This window comes from Trichomycterus rosablanca, chromosome 16 (genome assembly GCF_030014385.1).
Source record: "Trichomycterus rosablanca isolate fTriRos1 chromosome 16, fTriRos1.hap1, whole genome shotgun sequence".
NCBI lineage: Eukaryota > Metazoa > Chordata > Actinopteri > Siluriformes > Trichomycteridae > Trichomycterus > Trichomycterus rosablanca.
This window is the reverse complement of record NC_086003.1, coordinates 5,255,410-5,280,314: the sequence shown is the minus strand read 5'-3', so window position 1 is coordinate 5,280,314 and position 24,905 is coordinate 5,255,410. Positions and strand designations below refer to the sequence as shown.

Below are 24,905 nucleotides of genomic sequence, written 5' to 3'. Positions count from 1 at the left end.
TGCATTTCTTATTGCAGCGGCGGGCTGCGTTAAGTGAAAATGGTTTTACAATATACACCTTAAAGCATGTGTACTTATATTACACATATACTTATATACTTAAATGTATATACAGTACACTGATCAGCCATAACATTTAAACCACCTCCTTGTTTCTACACTCACTGTCCATTTTATCAGCTCCACTTACCATATGGGAGCACCTTGTAGTTCTACAATTACTATCTATTTCTCTACATACTTTTTTAGCCTGGTTTCATTCTGTTCTTCAATGGTCAGGACCCCCAGAGGACCAGTACATAGCAGGTATTATTTATAGAGCTTCGAGAGCTCGAAGAACACATGTTTAACAGTGGTTAACATCCTGCCCTATACAGACTAGTATTACTCTGTAGTCACAAAATCTTTTCACAATATTATGTTCGGTAGATGGTGAAAGAGTTCTTACAGCCCATAACTGCTTGCAAAGCCTTTAGTGGATTCTCCTTTTATACCCAGTCCTTATAACCCTGATCCCTAACCCGTTACCAATCCATCTGCTTACGGCGGATTGATTAAAAATGATGAATCTTCATTAATTTATACATTTGTCCTTTTTTTATTTTGTCCCGTTCCCCTCCTGTAGTATTTTGCATTATGACAAATATCCAATAACCGAAGCAATAAGAAAGAGATCAATTACTTTTTCACAGCACTGTAAATGGGACAGTGTGCAGGGGGTGGGTTAACAGGTTGACTCACTGTCTTTTGAGTCGGGCAGCGAGTCTTGCTTGACGGGGGTCGGGTCGCTCCAGGAGCGGTTGAAGCTCTTCGCCCTGCGCTCTGCAAAGGCTAACGGAGGTGAAGAGATGATCACACACACAAACCCACTCACTCACTGTCTCTCCAACACGCATTTCCCACTCCACTGTGTCAGCTTAACATCTGTCACGCACTACGTGATGCCTGGACCACCAGGAGCATGCTTCATCACCTGCCAAACACCCCCCCCCCCCCACCATACACCCCCCATACAATACACAGATAACAGTCGAGCCTTTATTCATTCTCCTGACAGCATCAGCATCAGCAGCATCACTGGTGGTTATTCATTATCTTAATGATCACCCAGCAAAAACGACCACCTGGAATCCCCCCTACACGAAGCACCTCTGCACCCTCGCATCCCAGTGCACATACCCACACATGCACACCAACCGTTAACACATTCCTACATGCATCCACGCAAACACGACGCCATGCGGTAGGTAATAAATTCCCATATGCTCTCTTTAACACACACACACACACACACACACACACACACACACACACACTTATATACACACATGCTCGGACTCACTCTGAGCTTTCATTCTTCTGCTGCCCACCATCCTGAGGTGCTTCCGGAAATTTCTGTACAAACATGAATGGAAAACAGACACAGACAGGATAGAGGGAGGAAAAAGTCAGATTATCTGGTGTTATCAGTATGACTGCTTCTTTTTTGGCTGCATTTCCTCCAGAAATCCCCCCAAATTTAATTCCATCTGTGAATACCCCACCAGAAGTGTGGGTGCCTTAACCGCATGCATTTTCTCCCATTCTTCACCTGATTTAGTGTAGTCAATTTGTCTTCCGCTGCTGGGGGATCCCTGATTGCATTCGAGGAAGGTATATTTCCTGCTCACGCCTCCTCCAACCCGCATGCAGCCCTTAGCGGACCCCTCCTTTTTAGCCATGCACTCTGCACAGGTGCCTCTATCTGCTAATCAGGGTTCTTGCACATTGTTAGAAGACCCCACCCACATAGTCTGATTATCCCGCCATAGCAGACACAGTAGCCAATTAGTGCCCGCTAGATGGCACCCAGTCGATCGACGGCAACGGCGAGTTTTGAACTCGCTAAGGAATATGGTATTCCAAGATCAAGCATCTCCACCATAAAGAAGCATAGGAAGCATAAGGAAACAATAAAAAGTAAAGGTAAGGTGCAGGTTTACTGTATTTCAGTGTTTTTATATTATATTTATGTTATTTTCAGACTATTAATGTCAAAAACAACCTTATTGTTTGACATTAGCCTAAAATATATGCAGTTCCACGTGACCATGGAACACATTAACAGGTTTTCCATACATCCTTATGGGAAAAAATACCTCAAAACTCAACTCAGTTGACGTTGAGTTTCAAGGTACCACTGTATACTGAAATAAATAGATTGCGGAGCGAGATTGGTGTACCGATCTATTACAGCAATCCACTGCTTCAGACCATTGGCTGCGTCTGAGGGGGATTTGGCAGAAAATGTGCTATTGATTATCACAATATCCAGGATCCAGGGTATTTAAGTCTTGTAATAGGGTAATAAGATGGAGAGAGGAAGCTGTGGTGACGTGATGAGTGGAAGTGCCTAAGATGAACTTTAGGAGGACAGAGAGTGTGAGAACATGATGATCTATTTATCTTTTTGTCCCTTTTGCTGCATCTTCCCTCGAACATCACAGACCGGCTAATTAGGAGATGAAAGGACCGAGTGAGAGAAAACGAAGGGACGGAGGAGAAGCTTCCATCTCACCCACCACCAACGAACGATGAGTCACTGGCTTTTCTACCACTTCATTTCTCTCTGATTTCATCTGATCTGATTTCTACCAAATGTGTATTTTCTTTTCAAATTGACTTTTCAAGATATAAAAATTTAAGCACTATTTAAACGTGTATATACACTTACTATTCTAATGGACACTTTATTTGTATTTTTAAATTTATTAAAAAATGTATTAAAAAATTAAAAAGAATTAATTATTTAAAAAAATTTATTTAAATAAATAAATTAAAAAAAATCAAATAAATAAAAAAAATTTAATAAATACATTTTAAAAATGTATTATTTATAGTGCTCAAGAGTAGTTTGTTTGACCTTTTATATAATTTACTTTATTTAATTTAATTTCTACAGACTTGCTTTAAACAACATCTCATTGCACTTGTAACTCAGTGGTGCTGCTGAGATTTGAACTCGTTTTGTTCTCGAGCGGTGGTGTACTAGCTCATTAGACTTATATGCTTCACAATGCTAAAAAAAATCACACCACGGGCACTAACATGCCCGTTCCATACTATTTTATTTTCCGCCCAATCTAGTCGTAACCAATTACCCAACTGAATTACGTTTCCTCTCTACTGATGTTGACCTCCACTCCTGACCGAGGAGAGCCGTGACTAACACACGCCCCCTCAGAAATGTGTGCAGTAGCTGACTGCATATTTTCCCCTGCACGAGACGAGTTCATATGTGGATCAGCTTTGTGCACGGAGAGTCACACACTGATCCCGTTTTCAATCAATCAGCCAGCAGAGGTCGTAATTGCAGTTATGAGGAATCCCTTACTGCACCCTCCCTGAACAACAAATCAATCGTTCTTAATGTAGGCGCCCAGCCTGCCGGTAGCAGAGCTGAGATTCGAACCGACGACTTCAAGATGTCAGCTCTGGTGTGCTAACGTGTTTTATTTCAGACGCTGACTTTTAACTTTTAAAAGGATGGAAAATTGCTGTGAAATATTAATAATTCATATTACCTAAAAATCACATGAAAATGAACATAAAATGATGTTAATTAAATGGTTATATATTTTGGTGGGTTAAATGAATACAGTTGCTGTTTATAACAGAAGAGAAAGTGGCTGCTTGATCAGAAACCATAGCAGCCAGTCAAACTACACATTGTACACATTACTGTGAAGGAGCAAGGGGTTTAAACCAGTTGTCCAACCATTTACTCCAGCCCTGCTTCCATCATGCCCATTTTACCCATGACCTGTGTTTTTTTATACATCTTACCATCCGGACAAATTTCCTCACAGTGTTGGGTGTCAGTTTGGGTTCTTTTTCCAGACCTTGGCAAACACACCATGGTTTCATGTACTTCCTTCCATCACGCCCGTCTATCTGCCTTTTTGTCACTTCTCATTTTCACTTTTCTTTCTTTGCTCTTCCCTCTGAATAAATTATATCTGTGTGATATTCCACTCTCTTAGCTGTGTGATATTCCACTCTCTCGGCGCAAATCACCTGTGGCTGTCGGCGCAGAAATGAGAATTTGTTCATTCGTTCTATTACGTCTACAGAGATTGCTTTTCATGATATTTATTCGTACAGCGCGTGGCTGTTTAAAAGTCACACGGCAAATCCAATCCTGTGGGTTATGCTTGATCTGTCTGTTTTTATGGACTGGTTTACTTTTATTGTAATAGTTTAGATCATCTTGTTTATGTAATTACAAAGATAATAGTTTTTTTAGAAAATGCATCATACACTATATAGTCAAAAGTATGTGGACACCCATCCTAATAAATAAATACAGACATGTTTCAGTCCCAACCATTGCTACAAGGCGAATAAAATCATTTATTCATTCATTCATTGTCTGATTCACAGGTTTATTCGGTCAGCGTCTCAGTGGGTCTGATTCATTGGGCGAAAGGCAGGAAACACCCAAGAAAGGTTGCCAGTCCATCACAGGGCACACATTTACTCACACTTAAGGCAATTTGGTGTCTCCAATTAGCCTGACTGCATGTATTTGGACTTGAGGGAGGAAACCGGAGCACCCACAAGAAAACCCACAAGGACACAGGGATAACATGCAAACTCCACACAGAAAGGAACCTGTGCAGATCAGACCCAGGCCCTTCTTGTGTAACAGTGCTACCCACTGAGTCACCGTGCCACCCCAGCAGTTGTAACTTCCCTTTTATTTACTTTACTTTGGTAACTGTTAGGCAGGTGTTGGAAGATTTATTTTATTTATTTATTTATTATTGTTATTTATTATAATTTACCATTATTATTATTATTATTATTATTGTTATTTATTATTATTATTATTATTATTATTGTTATTTATTATTATTATTATTATTATTATTATTACTGTTATACTGTTATTTATTATTATTATTATTATTATTATTATTATTTACCATTATTATTATTATTTACCATTATTATTATTATTATTATTATTTATTATTTATTTTATTTATTTTGGTAATTACTGGTTACACAAGATTCATCAGTCATGGACAATTTTGTATCTCCAGTTCATCTCACTTGCACGTCTTTGGACTGTGGAAGGAAACCGGAGCTCCCGGATGAAACCCATCTTGGAAAGTCCACTTGGGAATCAAACCCAGGACCTTCTTGCTGTGAAGCGACAGTGCTACCCACCGAGCCACCGTTCCACCCTAACTGTTAGGCAGGTGTAGGAAGGTGAAAGGAGGGTGGTGTGGGTCTGAGATGGATTATTGAGGTATTAACAGGATGTTGGATGGATATATGAAGGTAGAATTTAATTGTGGAGTAAAAAAATGAGATTTTACTCACGATATCCTGCAGAACAGCACATGAGGGCAGAATGAGAAGAGAAAAGTGAGTTAGTCAGGCAGTTTCTTACTGTAATTTGAAATGATGAAGTATGTGTGTGTGATGTGTTTGTGTGTTTGTGTGTGTGTGTTTTTTTGTGTGTGTGTGTGTGTGAGAGGGGGTGTTTGTGTGTGTGTGGGGGGTGTTTGTGCATGTACGTGTAAAATCTCTGAGTCACGGTGGCATGAGCGTGTGAATGTCACAGAGAGCCGAGTGTGTTTGGCCATCTGTCCTGGGGTCGCCGCTCGTTTCAGCTCGTAAGTGCGCTGGTTAATATTTATAATATTTAATACTTAAAATCCTGAACTAGAGGTGTGTTTCCTGAAGAAAATATGAGTGTGGGTATGTGTGTATGTGTGTGGGGGGAAGATGTGAATACTTTTGCTCAGATAGGTGATTATGTGTGTGTAATCATGTATTTTATGTAGAAAATACTCATGTAATCATTGTAATGTTGATCTTTTAATTATTAATGAGTTCAGTGGGTGGGTTGCTTACGCCTGCATGGTCGTGGTGGCAGTCTGGAAGCTTAACATGTTCTCCTTGGGGTACCACTGGTTGTCCTCTGTTGAAAAAAATAAATAATTGAAATCACTTTCAATTTAAATGTACTATAAAATCATACTAATCATACTGTCTATCTATCTGTCTATGTATCTGTATTTCTATCTGTCTGTCTGTCTGTCTGTCTGTCTATGTCAGTGTCTATCTATCTATCTGTCTGTCTGTCTGTCTGTCTGTCTGTCTGTCTGTCTGTCTGTCTGTCTGTCTGTGTCTGTCTGTCTGTCTGTCTGTCTATGTCAGTGTCTATCTATCTATCTATCTATCTATCTATCTATCTATCTATCTATCTATCTATCTATCTATCTATCTCTGTCTGTCTGTCTGTCTGTCTGTCTGTCTGTCTGTCTGTCTAAATAGTCTGTGTATCTGTCTGTCTGCCTGTCTATCTATTTAAATAGTCTGTGTTTCTATCTATCTATCTATCTATCTATCTATCTATCTATCTATCTATCTATCTATCTATCTAGATTGTCTGTCTGTCTATCTATATATCGGTCTGTCTGTGTCTCTCTATCTCTCTATCTATCTATCTGTCAGTGTCTGTCTGTCTAGCTATCTATCTGGCTGTGTCTGTCTGTCTGTCTTTCTATCTGTATGTGTCTGTCTGCCTGTCTCTGTCTGTCTGTCTGTCTGTCTGTCTGTCAGTTCCAAAAAAACATATTTACACAAACACAGAGAAGTGCTTTATGGGTAATAGAAGATGAGTTGAAATGAACGCTTGTAGCTACACATGCAGGTATCTGGTGATGAGCATTATGCAACTTCTAAAATAGCTGGAAGAGCTAAAAGTCAAACCCAAAGAATCAGAAAAGCTTAGCAAGTGCTAGCAAAGCAGTATCTTGGGCACACGCTAACACGTCAGCATGTTGGCAGACACCTAGGCTCCGATTTCCATATGCAGCACACACAGAACACACACAGCTTGACTCCACAGAGGGCGAGAGAGGTTCACAGAGACACAGAGGGGGAGAGAAAGAGACAGAAGAAAAAATACGGAGCACGGTACAGCCAACAGACCCCCCTCGCTGTCGCCTTCCCCCTTTTGATCTCCTCTCACTCTCTCTGTTCTCTCTGTCTCACCTCTTTCTATAAACGTCACCCGGTCCACACTGCTCATGCGCTCTAACGGGCGCCGGCGCGGCTTGCCTTGCTCTCGCGTGCTGCTCTCCAGCTCCAACGATCCGTGGCTGCGCGTGGCCTCGCCGGGGCAGAGGTCGCAACCCAGGCCGCATTCCTTCCCCTCACCCCAGCCCCGGATGTTATGGGCGCTGACGGAGCTCTGCAGAGGCTGCGAGAGATGATGGTGATGGTGGTGGTGATGGTGGCGCTGGTTCTGCGACGGACCTGCACTCCCCGACGCTCCAGCGGCGTGAAGATTCGGTGCCGCGCTCGGATGGTGGTTGGCGTGACGGTGGTGATGGGCCTGGGTGGGGGAGGATGACGTCGAGGGCTGGTTCAGGATTTGGGATGAATGGGGATCCTGTTCCCCCCTTAACACATCCAGCTCCAGGCTCTCCTTGCTGGTGCGGTTGCTGGCCAGCATGGCGCTCTCGCCGCTGATGGTGTAGACGCGTGACGGCTGCAGCGCGCACTCCACGCACTTCTGCTGCTCCTCCTCGGCCGAGAAGCTGCGCTCCAGTGCCAGGCGGCTGGCGGAGGAGGTGGGAGTAGGCTGCAGCAAACGCAGCGTGGGGTTGGTCAGGCAGGGCTCGCCGCCGCTGTGGTGGTTGTTGTTCTGAGCGCAAACGCTGTCCGGGGAGTCCGAGTCGTGGCCGGCGAGGGTGTCAGACAGCAAGCGGTCTATATTGATAGAGACAAAGACAGTCAGAGGTAAAGACAAATTTGGCAACTACCAGAGGGGGGGTGGTGGTACCAAAAAGTACCAAAGGTGAGCTCACCTGATCCGTTCTGGTTCTCGGGATGAGTGTGAAGGTACTCTCCAAATGCTCGGGCTGCTCTGCAAAGAGACACAGATACACATCACACTTACAAACCAACTACGCAGCACTGAATTGGCTCGGTGACGCGGTGGGTAGCACTGTCGCCTCACAGTAACAAGGTCATGGGTTCGATCCCTAGGTGGAACGATGTGGGTCCTTTCTGTCTGGAGTTTGTTCTCTTCATGTCTGTGTGGGTTTCCTCCAGGTGCTCTGGTTTTCTCCCACAGAGTGTGTGACTGTGTGTGTGTGTGTGTGTGTATCCTGTGATGAACTGGCAACCTGTCCGGGGTGCCTCACTTAGTACCAGTTGCACCCCTGTGCCACTCTGGTGTGTCACTGACACTAATTATTGTGTCTTTAAAAAGGATTATTTGGACTGGGGGTGGCACAGAGGCTCGGTGGGTAGCAAGAAGGTCCTCAATTTGATTCCCAGGTAGAGAGGTGTGTGTGTGTGTCCTGTGATGGACTGGCAACCTGTCCGGGGTGTTTCCTGCCACGTCCTTGCCCAGTAAATCGGACCCACTGCACCCCTTAATAGGATGAAGCTGTGGCAAACCAGACAATGAGTGCACATGCGGGTAACGTACAAAGAACCTACAGAATCTATTATATCTACAGATCTAGCCAAGGTTCAAACCCATGTTGTGTCACCCTCAGTACCAGTTGCACCCCTGTGCCACGCATGTCACTGACACTAATTATTATGTGGCGAATTGCTGAAATATTTCTTAAAAGAGGATTATTTGGATTGAGGGTGGCACAGAGGCTCGGTGGGTAGCACTGCCTCCACACAGCAAGAAGGTCCTGGGTTCTATTCCTAGGTGGAGTGATGTGGGTAGAGTTCTATGCAGAGTTTGCATGTTCTCTTTGTGTCTTTGTGTGGGTTTCCTCCAGGTGCTCCGGTTTTCTCCCACAGTGTGTGTATTCTGTGAGGGACTGGCAACCTGTCCGGGGTATTTCCTGCCTTGTCCGTGCCCAGTAAATCTGACCCATCGCACCCCTTAATAGGATGAAAATTGTGCCACTCTGGCATGTCACTGACACTAATTATTATATCTTTAAAGAGGAATATTTGGATTGAGGGTGGCACTGAGGCTCACAGCAAGAAGGTCCTGGGTTTGATTCCCCGGTGGAGGTGGTGGAAGTCCATTCTGTCTGGAGTTTGAGTGTTCTCCCCGTGTCTGTGTGGGTTTCCTCCGGGTGCTCCGGTTTCCTCCAACAGTCCAAAGACATACGATCAGTCTAACTGGACATAGTAAATTTAGAGTGTGTGTGTCCTGTGATGGACTGGCAACCTGCTTGGGGTGTTTCCTGCTCTTCGTTCAGTGAATCAGACCCACAGTGACCCTTTTTAGGATAAAGTGGTGTTAAACCAGACAATGGGTACATATCCTCACAGCAGAAAGGTCCTGGGTTCGATCCCCAGGTCCTTTCTGTGTACAGTTTGCATGTTCTTCCAGTGTCTGCGTGGGTTTCCTCCAGGAGCTCCGGTTTCCTCCCACAGTCTGGTTAGTAAAACATGAATGAATGAAGGCAATATGGATTGACCCCCACCTCACCGCCCGCCCACATTATCAGTGAGGAGCAGTTGAATGATCATTATGGGCGTAAAAATGCCCGACTTGTGTGGGCTGCAGTCACGCGTGTCAGGCAAAGTGCCAGATAAAAAAGGAAGCCGTCACATTTCAGGACATTGTGTTAGAAAGCCTGAGGCGACTCTCGCTGTGGAGAGAAATCGCTGGTACGGGACTCCCGGCGGGGTGACAGCTTCTCCGGAGGAGGCTGCAATTTTAAAACAGGAGTGGGCACTGTGTGTCGAAGGGATGGCACTGTTTTTGTGTAGGGCTATTTATTCAAATGCATGCCCTCATTTAATTCTTCCTGTTCGGTCTCCTACGATGTTTAGATGCAGAGCAGCTTCTCACATAGCGATGACTCACGAGGGCCCCGCGCCAGTCTCCGTGCCAACAAAGCAACATATGCGGATTAAAATAAGCTTTAATTCAGCAGGGACGTCAGCGTACCCGCACAGCACACGGGTGGCTCTGACTTAAACTGCTGATCGACTGCTCGGTGTTGCTGGTCGCTTCGTAGTCGGATCACGCAGGTATTCAGATTTCTGCCAGTGGGTTTGGGTTTGTGCAGATGTCTGGCAATCTGGATCTCACATGGAATGGACCTGGATTGCTCCACCTGGGAATCGAACCCAGGTCCTTCTTGCTGTGAGACGACAGTGCCACCCCGTGCCTCCGTGCCACCCTCAATCCAAACAGTCCTCTATAAAGAAATATTTCAGCAATTCAACACACAATGATTAGTGTCAGTGACATACCAGAGTGGCACAGGGGTGCAACTGGTACTGTAAGGGAGGCAAAACATGGGTTCGTATCTGGGCTAGATCTGTAGATATGTACTCACTGTCTGGTTTACCACCGCTTTATCCTATTTAGGGTAACTGTGGGTCTGATTCACTGGGCGAAAAGGCAAACACATCACAGGGCAAACACACCCACTCACACCCAGGGGGACTTTATCTCCAATTAACCTGAATGCATGTCTTTGAACTGTGACAGAAACCAACACAGACATTTGGAGAACATGCAAACTCCACACAGAAAGGACCAAGGACCTTCTTGCTGTGAGGTGACAGTGCTACCCACCGAGCCATTGTGCCAGCCTCAATCCAAATAATCCTCTATGAAGAAATATTTCAGCAATTCAACACACAATAATTAGTGTCAATGACATACCAGAGGGCACAGGGGGACAACTGGTACTCTAAGTGTGGCACAACATGGGTTCAGATGTTGGCTAGATCTGTAGATATAATAGATTCCGTAGGTTCTTTGTAGCTTCTCCACATACCCACATTGTCAGGGCACACACACACCTAGGTGGACTTTAGTATCTCCAATTGACCTGACTGCATGTCTTTGGACTGTGATGGAAACCCACACAGACAGTTGAAGAACATGCAGACACAGAAAGAACCCGGACCGCTCCATCTGGGAATCGAACCCAGACCTTCTTGTTGTGACGCGACAGTGATACCCACCGAGCCACCATGCCGCCCGGTTTTTCTCCCTTTGTCTCCAAATTTACTGTAGCCAATGACGGGGACCCTGACTGCATCAGGGGAGGGTAAATTTGCTTGACACTCGCCCCCTCTGACACATGCACATGGATTCAGTCTCGCGCATGGAGAGTCACTCATTGATCTCCGCTTCCCTTTACTCTTGTACAGGCGCCTCTGGCTTATAATCAGGGTCCTTACACAGCATCGTAGACCCCACCCCCTTTTTTTGTCGTGTCTTTTCCCACCTTTTTTTGTCTGCACCTAGGGGGCACCTAGCTGACCAGTAGCAAAGCTGAGATTCAAACTCAGAGGGTTCAGAATCCCAGAGCTACTGCGCTTGCGGAATATTTCACTGCGCCACCGTGCCGCCTGTTTTTTTTTTTTTTTTGCCCTTTTTCTCCCCCTTTAGCGCATCCAATTGTTCAATTTGCATCGTGCTTCCTCTCTGTCTATGCCGAACCCCGCCCTGACAGAGGAGATCGAAGCTAACCCACATCCCCTCCGAAACATGAGCAGCAGTCAGATGCATCTTTGCCACGCACACATTGATGAGTTTGGCGCCACCTAGCGTTGCATGCGGAGAGACACACCCTAAGGGCACTCTTCCTCATCTCTGTGCAGGCGCCTCTAAACAGCCGGCAGAGAACGTAATCGCATTCTGACAGAGAGAGACCCACATCCGGTTCTTTGTCCCACCCTCCCATATGAGCAACCGGCCAATCGTTGCTCATTCAGCCACTCAGCTTCGAACCAGTGAAGCAAAGCTGGATTCGATACCACGTACTCAGAATCCAGCTCTGGTTGCAGCATGTCTTTTTACCGCTGCGCCACCTGAGCGGCGTGCCGCCTGGTTTTAAAGCCACCGTGCCGCCTGGTTTTAAAGCCACCGTGCCACCTGGTTTTGGTTCTAAACAAGCTAAAAATTCAATAGAAACTGACACTGCTGCTGAAATCGAAACACGCTCGTTTCATTAATAAAAGCACAAACTGTACATCTACAGTATATAATCACGACCACGCACGTCACAGCGGTGCCGCCGTCACTGCCTCCTCGCCTCCCCCGCTCTGAAGAGGAGATCATTCCACTCCGACCATCCCGCTGTAATTTATAGAACGCTAACGTGCGCTAGATCTTCTGGTTTTCACTTCTCAGTCTGGTCTGATCATGAGAAGATGCTTCCGGCAGTAAGCGGCAATTATCACCCGGCTCAGAAGAGCCGCCATGCTGGATTCTATTTTTCATTCACGGCCCCTGACTTTTGATTAAGATCAACAAGACGCCCTACCGCCTGGTGAATTACAACATTAATAATACATAAGCAGAGATACTGAAGAGTGGATGAGCTGTCGAGTGTGTGAGGCGTGGCTCGGGTGAAATAAATAACCGCCTTGTGTCCAGAATTCCCTAGTAGTGTAAACACTTATTCATCTTTTTTTTTATAGTTTTTTTTTTCTATTTTATTTATGCATTTTCAAAATTTTTCTCTCAATGTAGCGTAGCTAGTTAGTCTTCCGCTGCTGAGGACCCCGATTGCGTCCAAGGAGGGTACATTCGCCTGACACACACATGTTCAGTCCACCGACCCCTTCTTATTCACCAATACTTCAGTACATTCGCATCTGAGGTCAGTCCCGCGCATGGAGAGTCACACATTGATCTCCGCTTACCTCCACATCTGGCTTGCAACTGACATCCAAATTCAGCCCAAAAGTGTTTAGTGTTGAGATCAGTGTTTTGAGCAGGCCAGCAGACTTGCTCTACACCAAAGTCATCAATCCCGGAAAAAGACCAGACAAAAAAAAAGAGGGTGGGATCTTTGATGCTGTGTAAGGACCCTGGTTAGCAGCCTGAGGCATCTGTACAAAAGTGAAGGAACCCAGAGATCAGTGCGTGACTGTCAGTGCACGAGACTGGCATCACAAGCAAATCCACCAAAGTATTGTTCTACTAGAAGTCATTGGTGTGTGTCAAACAAATATACCCGCCTCAAACGAGATGGGGGTCTCCAGAGGCGGAAGACTAATTGGCTACTCTGAATTGAGAGAAAAAGGGAGAACATGCATAAACAAAATAGTAAAAGAATAGAAAATGATGTACCAAGACCTCAACACAGTCAAACGATTATTTTAATCAAACCTTGCCATTTGATGTTGCTATCATCATCATCATCATTTCCATCAAAACACCAGTTTGGAGATTATAGTTATAATAAAATCCCTAATAGATGCAGTTGCTTTTCTGGTCTAGGGGCTCTTGAAAAGATGGATGGCATCATGAGCCCAAAGCCTGACTGACTGTCTTTGCCAGGAGGTTACGACCTGACAGGGGATGAATCTTTTGGTAATGTAATCTAAACACACACAGTAATGGAGTCAGGAACACAAAATCAATAACTCGTAATTGTCATCTCAGCCTCCGGTTTTAAACCCTGTTGCAAACGTGGTCGGAATTGAAAGGTGGTTAAAATAACACTTGTTCTAGTCGCACCATTAACAGGTTGCCACCATTGGGCCCTTTAAAAAGGCCCTGGACCCTCATATTCCAACTACTTTTGGAAAAAAAACAGTAGGTGCAGTGTAAAATGTATGTAGGGCCGGGTTAGCTCAGCAATCAAGGTATAGGATGAGCAACTGGAAGGTCAAGAGGTTCAAGACCCTCAACTGCCAGGCTGCCACTGTTGGGTCCTTGAGCAAGGCCCTTAACCCTCAATCGCTTGCAATGTATATGGTCTCAATTGTAAGTCGCTTTGGATAAAGGCGTATGCTAAATGCTGAAAATGTAAATGTAAATATGTTCATATAAACATAAAGATGGGGGCGACATGGTGGCACAGTGGGTAGTGCTGTTGCCTCACAGCAAGAAGGGCCTGAATTCGATTCCTTTCTATGTGGAGCTTGCATGTTCTCCCAGTGTCTGTGTATTCACATGCAGTCATGTTAATTGGAGCTACTAAAATTATTAAGTGTGAGTGTGTGTCTGTAATCTGAAGAACTGGCGCCCAGTGAATTGGACATACCACGACCCTGACCAGGCTTTAGTCCAGGCTTTTATCCAATGCAACTTACAATAGTGAGGAATTAGGGGTTAAGGGTCTTGACCAACAGCAACAGTGGTATCTTGACAATGGTGGGACTTGAACAAGTGACTCTCTGATCACCAGTTTACTACCTTAACCACTGATCTACCACTGTCCTTTGTCCTTTACCACTGTCTTCCACCTCTAAAAAACACAGGAACGTGGCTTGCTGATAAGATTGAGTAATTGTATGACGTCCTACGATGGACAGGTGATGAACTGGTGATCAGAAAGTCACTTGTTCAAGTCCCACCACTGCCAAGTTGCCACTGCTGAAGTGCTGGTCAAGAACCCTAACCCTGAATTGCTCACAGTTGTAAGCCGCACTGGATAAAAGCCTCGACTAAATGTCGTACATGTAAAGGGTACAAAAAGGAAACTTACATTCATCTTATTTACTGGGAGGTTTTGGAACATTATGAAACAACAAATATAAATTGTAAAATTCACTGGAAATGCAGTACTGGTTGATATCAGGAAAAACTTGCCTTAGGTCCCTCATCACATTACTTTATTTTAAACAACATAGGATTAAAAACACCTTGTTGACACTTAACAGTGTTAGACAAGCTCTGAATTCGTGGAGGAACTGCTTACAAAGCATTCGGGACCTTTTCCGCAGAACAGACCACCAATTAAAATTTCAAACCCTCTCAGGAAGACGATTCTACACCACTGCCATCTGGAACCCTCCCTCCCTCACTAACATGAGCACACACACACATGTGCACACACACACACACACACACCTACACACACAATAGTAACAGTGTCAGAGGTGTAATCATGGTGTCAGATTCATCCTGAAAAGTGTCATTTTATTCCATGAGACTAATTACAGCACAACCTCTAATCTTCAGCACCGGGAGATCAAATCTGTGTGGAGGAGACAAATCTACACCAGTGTGTGATTCATTTATGAGCTGTTTATTCTCGCTACATTTATAAACACACCATTTGAACAAAAGTATGTGTAAACCCACCTATTTTGAGTTCTGTGCTTTAGTCACATTTCTTGGCTAATAAAATATTAATACAATTCCAGATGAATAGGAACATTGATTGTGAGCCGCGTCTTTTAATCTGATAAATATGCGACTACTGAAAACCTTCCTCGTCAGAGGGCCAGTGGTAGCTCAGCGGTTATAGTACTGAACTAGTACCTAAAAGGTCACTGGAGGGCCGCCCAGGTGGCGCAGCAGTAAAACACAGTCGTCGGTTCGAAACTCAGCTCTGCCATCCGGCTAGGCTGGGCGGCTACATGAACGACGATTGGCTTGTTGTTCAAACAGGGTGGGAAGCCGGATAGGGACCTCATAACTGATGCATAACTGATGGCGCCTGTACAGAGTTGAGGGATAATGTAGACAGGGTGTGGCTCTCCATACACAAAGCTGATCCGCATATGAACTCGCCTCGTGCAGGTGAAAAGATGCAGGCGGCTACTGCGCACGTGTCGGAGGAGGCGCGTGACAGTCTCGCTCACCTCAATCAGGAGTGGATTGATGCTGAGCGGTCAGCATTAATAAAGAGGAACAGACCACCAATTAAAATTTCAAACCCTCTCACTAACATGAGCACACACACGTGCCCACACACACACACTCAATCAGGAGTGGAGGTCAGCATCAGTAGAGAGGAACAGACCACCAATTAATTTACAGGTTGCCACTGTTGGTCCCCTAAACAAGGCCCTAAACCCTCACTTGCTTGGATTGTATTCTGTCTCTGTTAAATGCCATAGATGTATAAGAGCGGAGGCTGTTAAAGCAGCAAAGATGCCAACTCTATATTAACGTCTATGGTTTTGGAATGGGATGTACATAGGATTCATGGTCAGGTGGTCACATGACTTCTTTTTTTTAACTGATTACCAATTGATGTGATTTAAACAGCAAACTTGTAGCTGCAACGTCTGATTTTGTGTGGACTCACATTTATTAAACAATGGACATGACTAAATCATTTTGCCCTCTCAGCCCAATGCATAATCAGAAATCTGTGGGTCATTTTGTCCCAGGTGGTTCATTAGCTCTACATGCCAGAGCCCTGGTTAGTATAACATAATACAGAAGGGTTGGCCAAGTGTATATTTGATCGAGTGTGTGGTCACTACCCCCCTGTTGGGACTCCTTTTTTACACTCTGCTGGGATCACTCTTGCCTGCAGTGGCTGCACAGTATGGAGGATGGAAATGGGCATATTGCTCAGTTTATGTGCTAATAAATTGGGCTCTTGGAGTCCGGAGAACCATAGTGAACTGAGAAAACCTGGAACATGCCTTGCATGGCACAGATAAGGTCAGCAATTGTAGTTTCACCATTAGAAATGGACAAGGCTGGTACACATGGGCAGATAATGGTATGCACGGGGAGTTTGCAAGGCAAAAAAACACTGCTAAGTGAAAAGGACATATACAAGACACCTTAAGGACCTCTAAGATTTTGGGAAAATGTCCTGTGGACTGTTGAAAAAGGAATATTGGTCTTTAGGAAGGCGGGGCAAATTCTTTTCCATGGCAGTTGTAGCCTAGCCAGGGTTGCCAGTTTAAGCCCCACCCTTACTTAACCCTCAATTGCTTAGACTGTACCATATCAGCCATAACATTAAAACCAGCTCCTTGTTTCTACACTTACTGTCCATTTTATCAGCTCCACTTATATAGAAGCACTTTGTAGTTCTACAATTACTGACTGTAGCCATCTATTTCTCGACATACCTTTTTAGCCTGCTTTCACCCTGAAAATGTTTAAATACCATGTCCACTCACTGTCCACTCTATTAGACACTCCTACCTAGTTGGTCCACCTTGTAGATGTAATGTCAGAGACGATCGCTCATCTATTGCTGCAGTTTGAGTTGGTCATCTTCTAGACCTTCATCAGTGGTCACAGGACGCTGCCCACAGGATGCTGTTGGCTGGATATTTTTGGTTGGTGGACTATACTCAGTCCAGCAGTGACAGTGAGGTGTTTAAAAACACACCACCACCATGTCAGTGTCACTGCAGTGCTGAGAATGAACCACCACCTAAATAATACCTGCTCTGTGGTGGTCCGGTGGGGGTCCTGACCATTGAAGAACAGGGTGAAACAGATAGACTATAGTCAGTAATTGTAGAACTACAAAGTGCTTCTATATAAGTGGAGCTGATAAAATGGACAGTGAGTGTAGAAACAAGTAGGTGGTCATAATGTTATGCCTCATTGGTGTATACTGTCACAACTGTAAGTCGCTTTGGATAAAGGTGCCTGTTAAACACCAAAAAAAGGGGATTACTTGAGTATAGGGATTTGGGAGGTCTAATACACTACCCCACCAGCACAGAAATCTCTAGCTCTCAAGTTAATGGTTTCATTCCCGCTGCCTAGAAAAGTGGTGGATAAATTACAGGTGGCATAGCGTGTCTCTCCATAGGCTCTCAGTGAGAATTCGCCCCTGGAAGGTAAAGAAAACAGCCCTAAATAAACAGCATGGGGTATGTGCTAGTCCTCAGCCAGCGCAGGAGCGGAGTGGCGCATGCAACAGAATTGCCACAGGGAGTTTTGAAATAATTGGATCTGGAGAAAAAAAGTGTGAAACACAGCCGAGGTTACAGAGCGGTTCAAACGCACAAGTGCATTAAAGGAGCAGCGCTTATCTGGAATGTTCTTCTCTCGTTTTCCGTCGAAGCCAAATTTTCACATTTATAAACACATCCTGCCTACGTCCTGTGGCCTTTATTTCACCTTCATGATGATATTTTCTGGCTGGGCTAAAAAGAAATTACAGCTCGGCGTGAAGTGTGAATATTTGCACAAGTGCGTCATGAGCTTATGTGGACCGATAAGAGATCCTCGGAGATGACTCAGCCTCGGCGCACTGAAACCAGGCTGGAAATGGTATCAGAAGGAGCAGCGAGGGGGTTCGAGTACCCTCGGGGGCATTCGTATGCAAATAAATCTCCAAACCACCCGTGTTCTCCAAAATCTAGTCAGGACAAATATTTTTAGCAGGGTAGAGCTAGTGTAAGAGGTTCTGGTTCCTCATTTTCATTGCAGGCCATTGCTTATTTACACTGATCAGCCATAACATTAAAACCACCTCCTTGTTTCTACACTCACTGTTCATTTTATCGGCTCCACTTACCATACAGAAGCACTGACATTGTGGTGGTGTGTTAGTGTGTGTTGTGCTGGTATGAGTGGATCAGACACAGCAGCGCTGATGGAGTTTTAAAACACCTCGCTCTCACTGCTGGACTGAGAATAGTCCACCAACCAAAAATAACAAGCCAACAGCGCCCCGTGGGCAGCGTCCTGTCTCCACTGATGAAGGTCTAGAAGATGACCAACTCAAACATCAGCAATAGATGAGCGATCGTCTCTGACTTTACATCTACAACTAGGTAGGAGTGTCTAATAGATTGGACAGTGAGTGGACACGGTATTTAAAAACTCCAGCAGCGCTGCTGTGTCTGATCCACTCATACCAGCACACCACACACTAACACACCACCACCATGTCAGTGTCACTGCAGTGCTGAGAATGATTCACCTATTGTTTGGAAGCTGGGGTCAGAGCGCAGGGTCAGCCACTGTACGGCGCCCCTGAAGCAGAGAGGGTTAAGGGCCTTGTTTAGGGGCCCAACAGTGGCTGCATGGCAGAGCTGGGAAAAGTCTGATTCACACAAGGTTCATCCAAAAATGTGTCTGAGGGAATTCAAGCCCCTTCTGTCATGCAGACACTAATATAAGACCAGAAGATCTAGCTCACTATTGACGCTGACACAAAGTTGTTCAATGGGGTTAACATCAGGGCTCTGTACATGCCATTGAAGTTGTTCCACACCATAGTGGTATAGTCATGCCGGGACAGGAAAGGGTCTTCCCTAAATATTGAAAGCATATACTGTATTTTATGTATAATAGACTTTATACAACTGTTTGAAAATTCATGACACACATACAAATGAATCATTTTTCAAATCCAGATCTATGATTCACACTGATTGCTCAGATGTATCGTTCCCATCTGACTGGGACCTAATAAAGGCAGCAGGACTAGAGGTAGGATGTCCTAAAGGACTTGTTGCACCAACAGGATCCCTACTAAAAGCTACAAAAGAGAAAACTGCTAAGAAAGAATCTTTGTACCATACACAGGCAGTAAAGTGAGATGGAAGATAAAAGGTAAGAATTATGAGCAGTGGGAGAAGGTGCTGGGCTTCTGAAGTACTCTCAGTGTAGCTGTGTGACTCAGCCTTCTACAAATTACAAAAAACAAGAAAAACCTACAGCGTCTTAGAGCAGCCACAACACCCAGGGTGGGAGAAAAATAATCACCTGATTTACCCTTTCCATAAAACCTCGGATCTGTTTAATATTTGGAAGGAACTAAAATCAAACAGGCTAGCACATGCTGTAAAAACAAATGCATGCTTCCTCTAAGACATATAGATTTTTTTGTTGTTATTGTGCACACAGCATGTGTAAAGTACTGTATATCTTCTTGGTTGTAGCTCTCACTGTTGCATTCTGAAGTCTCTGGAAGCAACAACAACACAAGAACTGTTCATTAGAAGCTTTACTGGTCTGGTTACCACATAGCCATATCCATTAATTTAACTTTTTTGGGGAAGGGTGGGGTATAGACACAAAATCTACCTTGGTTCCTGCCATTCTAAAGCATCTTGGCCACATCAACGACTGATGGGCATTTGTAGCCAGCAGGCAAAGTACTGGACTAGTAAGCAGAGGTTTGCTGGTTCAAACCCCACCACTGTCAGGTTGCCACTGTTGGGCCCTTGAGCAAGGCCCTTAACCCTCAATTGCTTAGACTGTATACTGTAAGTCGCTTTGGATAAAAGCGTCTACTAAATGCCAAAAATGTAAATTATGGAAACACTGATGGATTCTAACATTATGCAAAGCTAGTGACATTAATATATTGAACATACGAGGGTTCTTTCAAAAACAAATGACATCACTTCTCTACATAGTCACCTTCCGATGCATTTTTCCCAGCGTCGTACCAACTTTTTTATGCCATCAACAAAAAAAAAAGCACTGGAAGGTAAAGAAAATAGCCCTTTCACATCATCATCACATTAAGATCTTCTTTCCCTTAAAGCTTCTTTGATCAGATGGCGCTAAATCCAGACTATAAGCGTCTCTCAGTCTCCCAGAGACAACCGATTACTACTCCTCACGCCCTCACCGCTTCCAACCAAAATATGAAAGTGCGGAAACTTTTTGAAGATTACTTGTATCTAAATATTGGGGTGGGGGGTGGGGGGGCATGGCATGTCTGAGAAGCTGTGAACAAGCCCAGGATTGCTAAGCACAATAGGATTTGCTTAAGTGGTGTAAAGCACACATTTGCTAGACTCTGGAGCAACGTAATTATATACAGTACATTGTTTTTAATTCTGGGCGGCACGGTGGCTCGGTGGGTAGCACTGTCGCCTCACAGCAAGAAGGTCCTGGGTTCGATCCTCAGGCGGGGCGGTCCGGGTCCTTTCTGTGCGTAGTTTGCATGTTCTCCCCGTGCCTGCGTGGGTTTCCTCCCACAGTCCAAAAACAAGCAGTCAGGTTAATTGGAGACACTGAATTGCCCTATAGGTGAATGGGTGTGTGTGTGTGTGTGGGTGAATGTGTGTCAGCCCTGCGATGGACTGGCATCCCGTCCAGGGTGTTACTGTGTGCCTTGTGCCCAGTGAAAAACTGGGATACCAGCACCCCCAGCAACCTTAATTGGATAAGCGGATAAGAAAACGAATGAATGTTTTTATTATTTTATTATTGTTGTTATAAATCTGGATGGGCAACCTCAATGCCCAATCTTACTGTTGCTCTTTATGCTGATCCAAATTCTACCTGAAATGCCTTCCTTAATGGCTCTACAAAATAACCTCAGATGTAAAAATACATGTGAATATTCCTGCTTATTACCATAATTTACAGGATATAAATAAATTCTCATGTGCGAGTTACTGATTCTAATAAACCAGCCTCGAGCCACAGACGTACTCACAGCCTAATGATTCACTTTCAAAGAAAGCACACTCTTTCACTCAGCTTGTTTCTGCATTAATATAACAATTTATACCTTCTACGCTTATAGCACTGCAGCAGTTCAACTACTCAAATTCCATCCGTGTCCGAGCTGTGACCGGTTCCCAATTAGGACTGTCTGGGTGCTTGACGTACTGTGGATTCTCTGCACTCAGAATCAATATGCAGTCCTATGTGTACATATCTGTCCTGCATACTAAACAAAGATTCCGTCGCTTCGGGTGGCCGTACGTTCTGAGCGCAGTCATTTCCCTGTACCCCGGATTATGCCATTCCTCAAGGGTGTCGGATGGTACCAAGGTTACGTCTACGACCTCTGCTTCAGCACACATGCACATACAACATGGAGCATGACAGGTGGTGTTAGTGAATGACAATGTGACAATGCATTGCATGTGATGGGTGATTAACCAGTGGGTACGCCAGAGCAACAGATTTATTTTCTTGCATGAATAAATCAGACTGGCCTCAAGAATGTGTGTACATATAAATCAGTCACTTAGACCTCTCATCGACTGATTGATTGGTGTTGATCATTAATGCCACAATTTAAGCTATGGTAGGGAATATAAACTTAATGAACGCTCTGCATGCCATAGTGAAACACAGAAGATTGTTAAAGTATTTGAATATACAAGCTATATTGTGCCAACTGGAAGCACCCAACAGGTCAACAGGGTTTTTTTTATGTTGCATTATAATACCTATGCATTACCCATGTACAATAGTTAATAATTTACACTATATGCAATAAGAGCAGGCATCATTTGGATATCACATTTCAGTGGGCATTTGTTTGAATATTTTTTGTTGAATAAAGGCTGGCATTATGTTAAATATTATATGCATTAACCATAGTGTCCCGGTGCATTTCAGAATCAAAAGCTGTGTTAAGTAGCATCACTAGGCCCAACTCTATCATATAAAATGACAGTTCGAAGATGTTACATTATTTAAATTGATAAATTGGTATCATATATACTTAGAATGGTTGTCAGATGTGGCATCATTGGGCATCACTGGTCTTCAATGAAATAAGTTATGATTATATAAGATATTACATGCAGTATTGTACAATATCAAAAGAGGTTTTGCGTCACCAGTAAGCAGCACTTAGTCATTACATAGGAACAATAAGAGCAATAAGAGTCATTATATTAAATATGATATGCATTAACAATGTACTTATGCATTTAAAAATGAAGGGCTGTAATATCTGGTACAGCTGGGCACCACTTAATAACATCTTCTTATAGACTCAGGAAATTTTGTATCTTATTCTGCACTATAAGCCAACCAGGCTGCCAATGCCAATGCATTTCAGGATTAAACACTGTGATAAATGGCACCAGTGGGCACCACTATAAACCACTTGGCACTATATAGCCACTTGATTATATTACAATATATTATTTGACAAATTAAATTACATGATTCAATTCCATTATCTTTAATCATTGATGTTTAAAAGCATTTTAGAATTAAAGGCTATAAAATGTGGCACCACTCATCCACTCAGTGTTATTACTATTCCATAAGGACAATATTTCATTATATTAATAATTATATGTTATATTTTTGCTGTCCCAGGGTATTTCAGAATGAAATCTAAGCCATTTAATTGGATTCTTTTATTATTATGATAAATACCATATGTATTAAGCATGCTTACCCACTATAATGCAGTACCAAAAGATGTAAGATCTGGTAACACTGGGCACAACTCATCTATTTAATAACCAACTGCCTTTTAGAATCAAAGGCTGTGAGATGTGGTCATCTGTGGACACCACTCAATGGCAATACAATATCCAATAAGGACAAGCTGGTATCATCATAACTGTTATATGCATTAACCATGTTGTCACAATGCGTTTTAGAATCTAGGGCTGCAAGATGTGGCATCACTCATCCACTCAGTGTTATTAGATTATTCCATAAGGACAATATTTCATTGAATTAATAATTATATGTTATAATTTTGTTGTCCCAGGGTATTTCAGAATCAAATCTAGATTTAATTCGATTTTTTATTAATCAAATCTGTAGGATCTGCAGTTTATCACTCAGTGACATTAAATTACCGAACAAAGATGAGCTTCTTTAATTATGGTGATGAATACCATATGTATTAAGCATGCTTGCCCATTATATTACTGGTACCACTGGGCACCACTTATCTGTTAAATATCCAGTTGTCTACTACCCTTCAGAATCAAAGGCTGTGAGACATGGTCATCTGTGGACACCACTCAATGGCAATACAATATCCAATAAGGACAAGCTGGTATCATCATAACTGTTATATGCTTTAACCATGTTGTCACAATGCGTTTTAGAATCTAGGGCTGCAAGATGTGGCACCACTCATCCACTCAGTGTTATTAGATTAATCCATAAGGACAATATTTCATTATATTAATAATTATATGTTATATGCTGCCCCATATTTAATTCGATTTTTTATGAATTAAATCTGTAGGATCTGCAATTCATCACTCTGTGACATTAAATTACTGAACAAAGATGACCTTCTTTTATTATGATGATGAATACCACATGTATTAAGCATGCTTACCCATTACCCATTACAACTGGGCACCACTTATCTATTAAATAACCAATTGTCTACTACCTTTCAGAATCAAAGGCTGTGAGATGTGGTCATCTGTGGACACCACTCAATGGCAATACAATATCCAATAAGGACAAGCTGGTGTCATCATAACTGTTATATGCATTAACCATATTGTCCCAATGTGTTTTAGAATCTAGGGCTGCAAATCTAACACCCCAGCCACTCAATGACATTGCATCATTCAATAAAGATCGAGTTGGTAATAATTTAAGGCTGCATTTAGGCAGATCTGTGCAGTCATGCGTTCTTGGTGCAATGATCTCAGTCCTGCAAATATTTCAGACTGCTGTGCATGCAGTACATGCCATGCAGTACCCAAGCTAGATGCTGGCACTCACCTAACTTTTGCTGCCACCGATGAAATCGCATCATTCCTCAGATTCCTCCTCTTGGACACGGCGGTTCCCATGCTGGCATGGAAACAACGGCGGGCACAAAGCAGCTCATTCCAAAACAATCACGACGCAGAGAAATGCAGAGGCAAAAAAATGTCAAGTGTGAGGCAGTAAAACACGTCCTATAGATCAAAGATCGTAATCTGGGTGAAGATCGGGCATGAAGAGCAGCATCAGACGAGCCTGCGTCCTGCCCGCACTATGCAGTGCTGTCAACTAGTAGAATGAAGCAGAAACACACAGACGCCCCTCCCACTTTATCTCTCTCCCATTCAGACAGGTATAAGGGGCGGGGTTTATCCTGGCCGAGAATGTGGGCGTGTTACACCGGAAACGCCATTTATGGTCTTCGTTGCCCCAGAGGTGTTTCTGTACTAGGACCATTGGCCACTTTGTCAGGTACTGACCTTAGCGAACACCTCTTTATTCTGTCCATTAATGACTGTCCAGAACGTGGATTCAGTAGGTAGCAGGGTTAAAGACTGTGATAAATGGCACCAGTGGGCACCAATGGGAACCACTTGGCACCACATAGCCACTGTGATTACACTATTTGATTACATTGTCATCAATTAAAAATTACATTCTTTTACCATGTTGTTTAACAACACGCCTCCGTTGCCCCAGATGCGCTTTTTGTACTAGGACTCATTGACCATTTTGTCAGGTACTGACCTCAGCGAACACCTCTTTATTCTGTCCATTAATGTGTCCATTATGCATTAACCATGCCCTTGTGCATATCTGGTAC

General features: G+C 43.7%; 1 protein-coding gene across 1 annotated transcript in view; it reads right to left on the bottom strand.

Moving 5' to 3' along the window:
* The window catches only part of nsmfa (NMDA receptor synaptonuclear signaling and neuronal migration factor a), a 36,535-nt gene extending 12,308 nt beyond the window's left edge, over positions 1–24,227 (bottom strand). Inside the window, exons 1-7 of the mRNA XM_063011364.1 lie at positions 24,098–24,227; positions 7,872–7,930; positions 7,054–7,773; positions 5,908–5,974; positions 5,371–5,376; positions 1,343–1,395; positions 742–831 (exon numbers count right to left, since the gene is read on the bottom strand). Of these exons, the coding sequence (XP_062867434.1) occupies positions 742–831; positions 1,343–1,395; positions 5,371–5,376; positions 5,908–5,974; positions 7,054–7,773; positions 7,872–7,930; positions 24,098–24,168 (1,066 nt within the window). The 5' untranslated portion in view covers positions 24,169–24,227. The remainder of the gene's footprint in view (positions 1–741; positions 832–1,342; positions 1,396–5,370; positions 5,377–5,907; positions 5,975–7,053; positions 7,774–7,871; positions 7,931–24,097) is intronic.
* Positions 24,228–24,905: the final 678 nt, after the last annotated feature.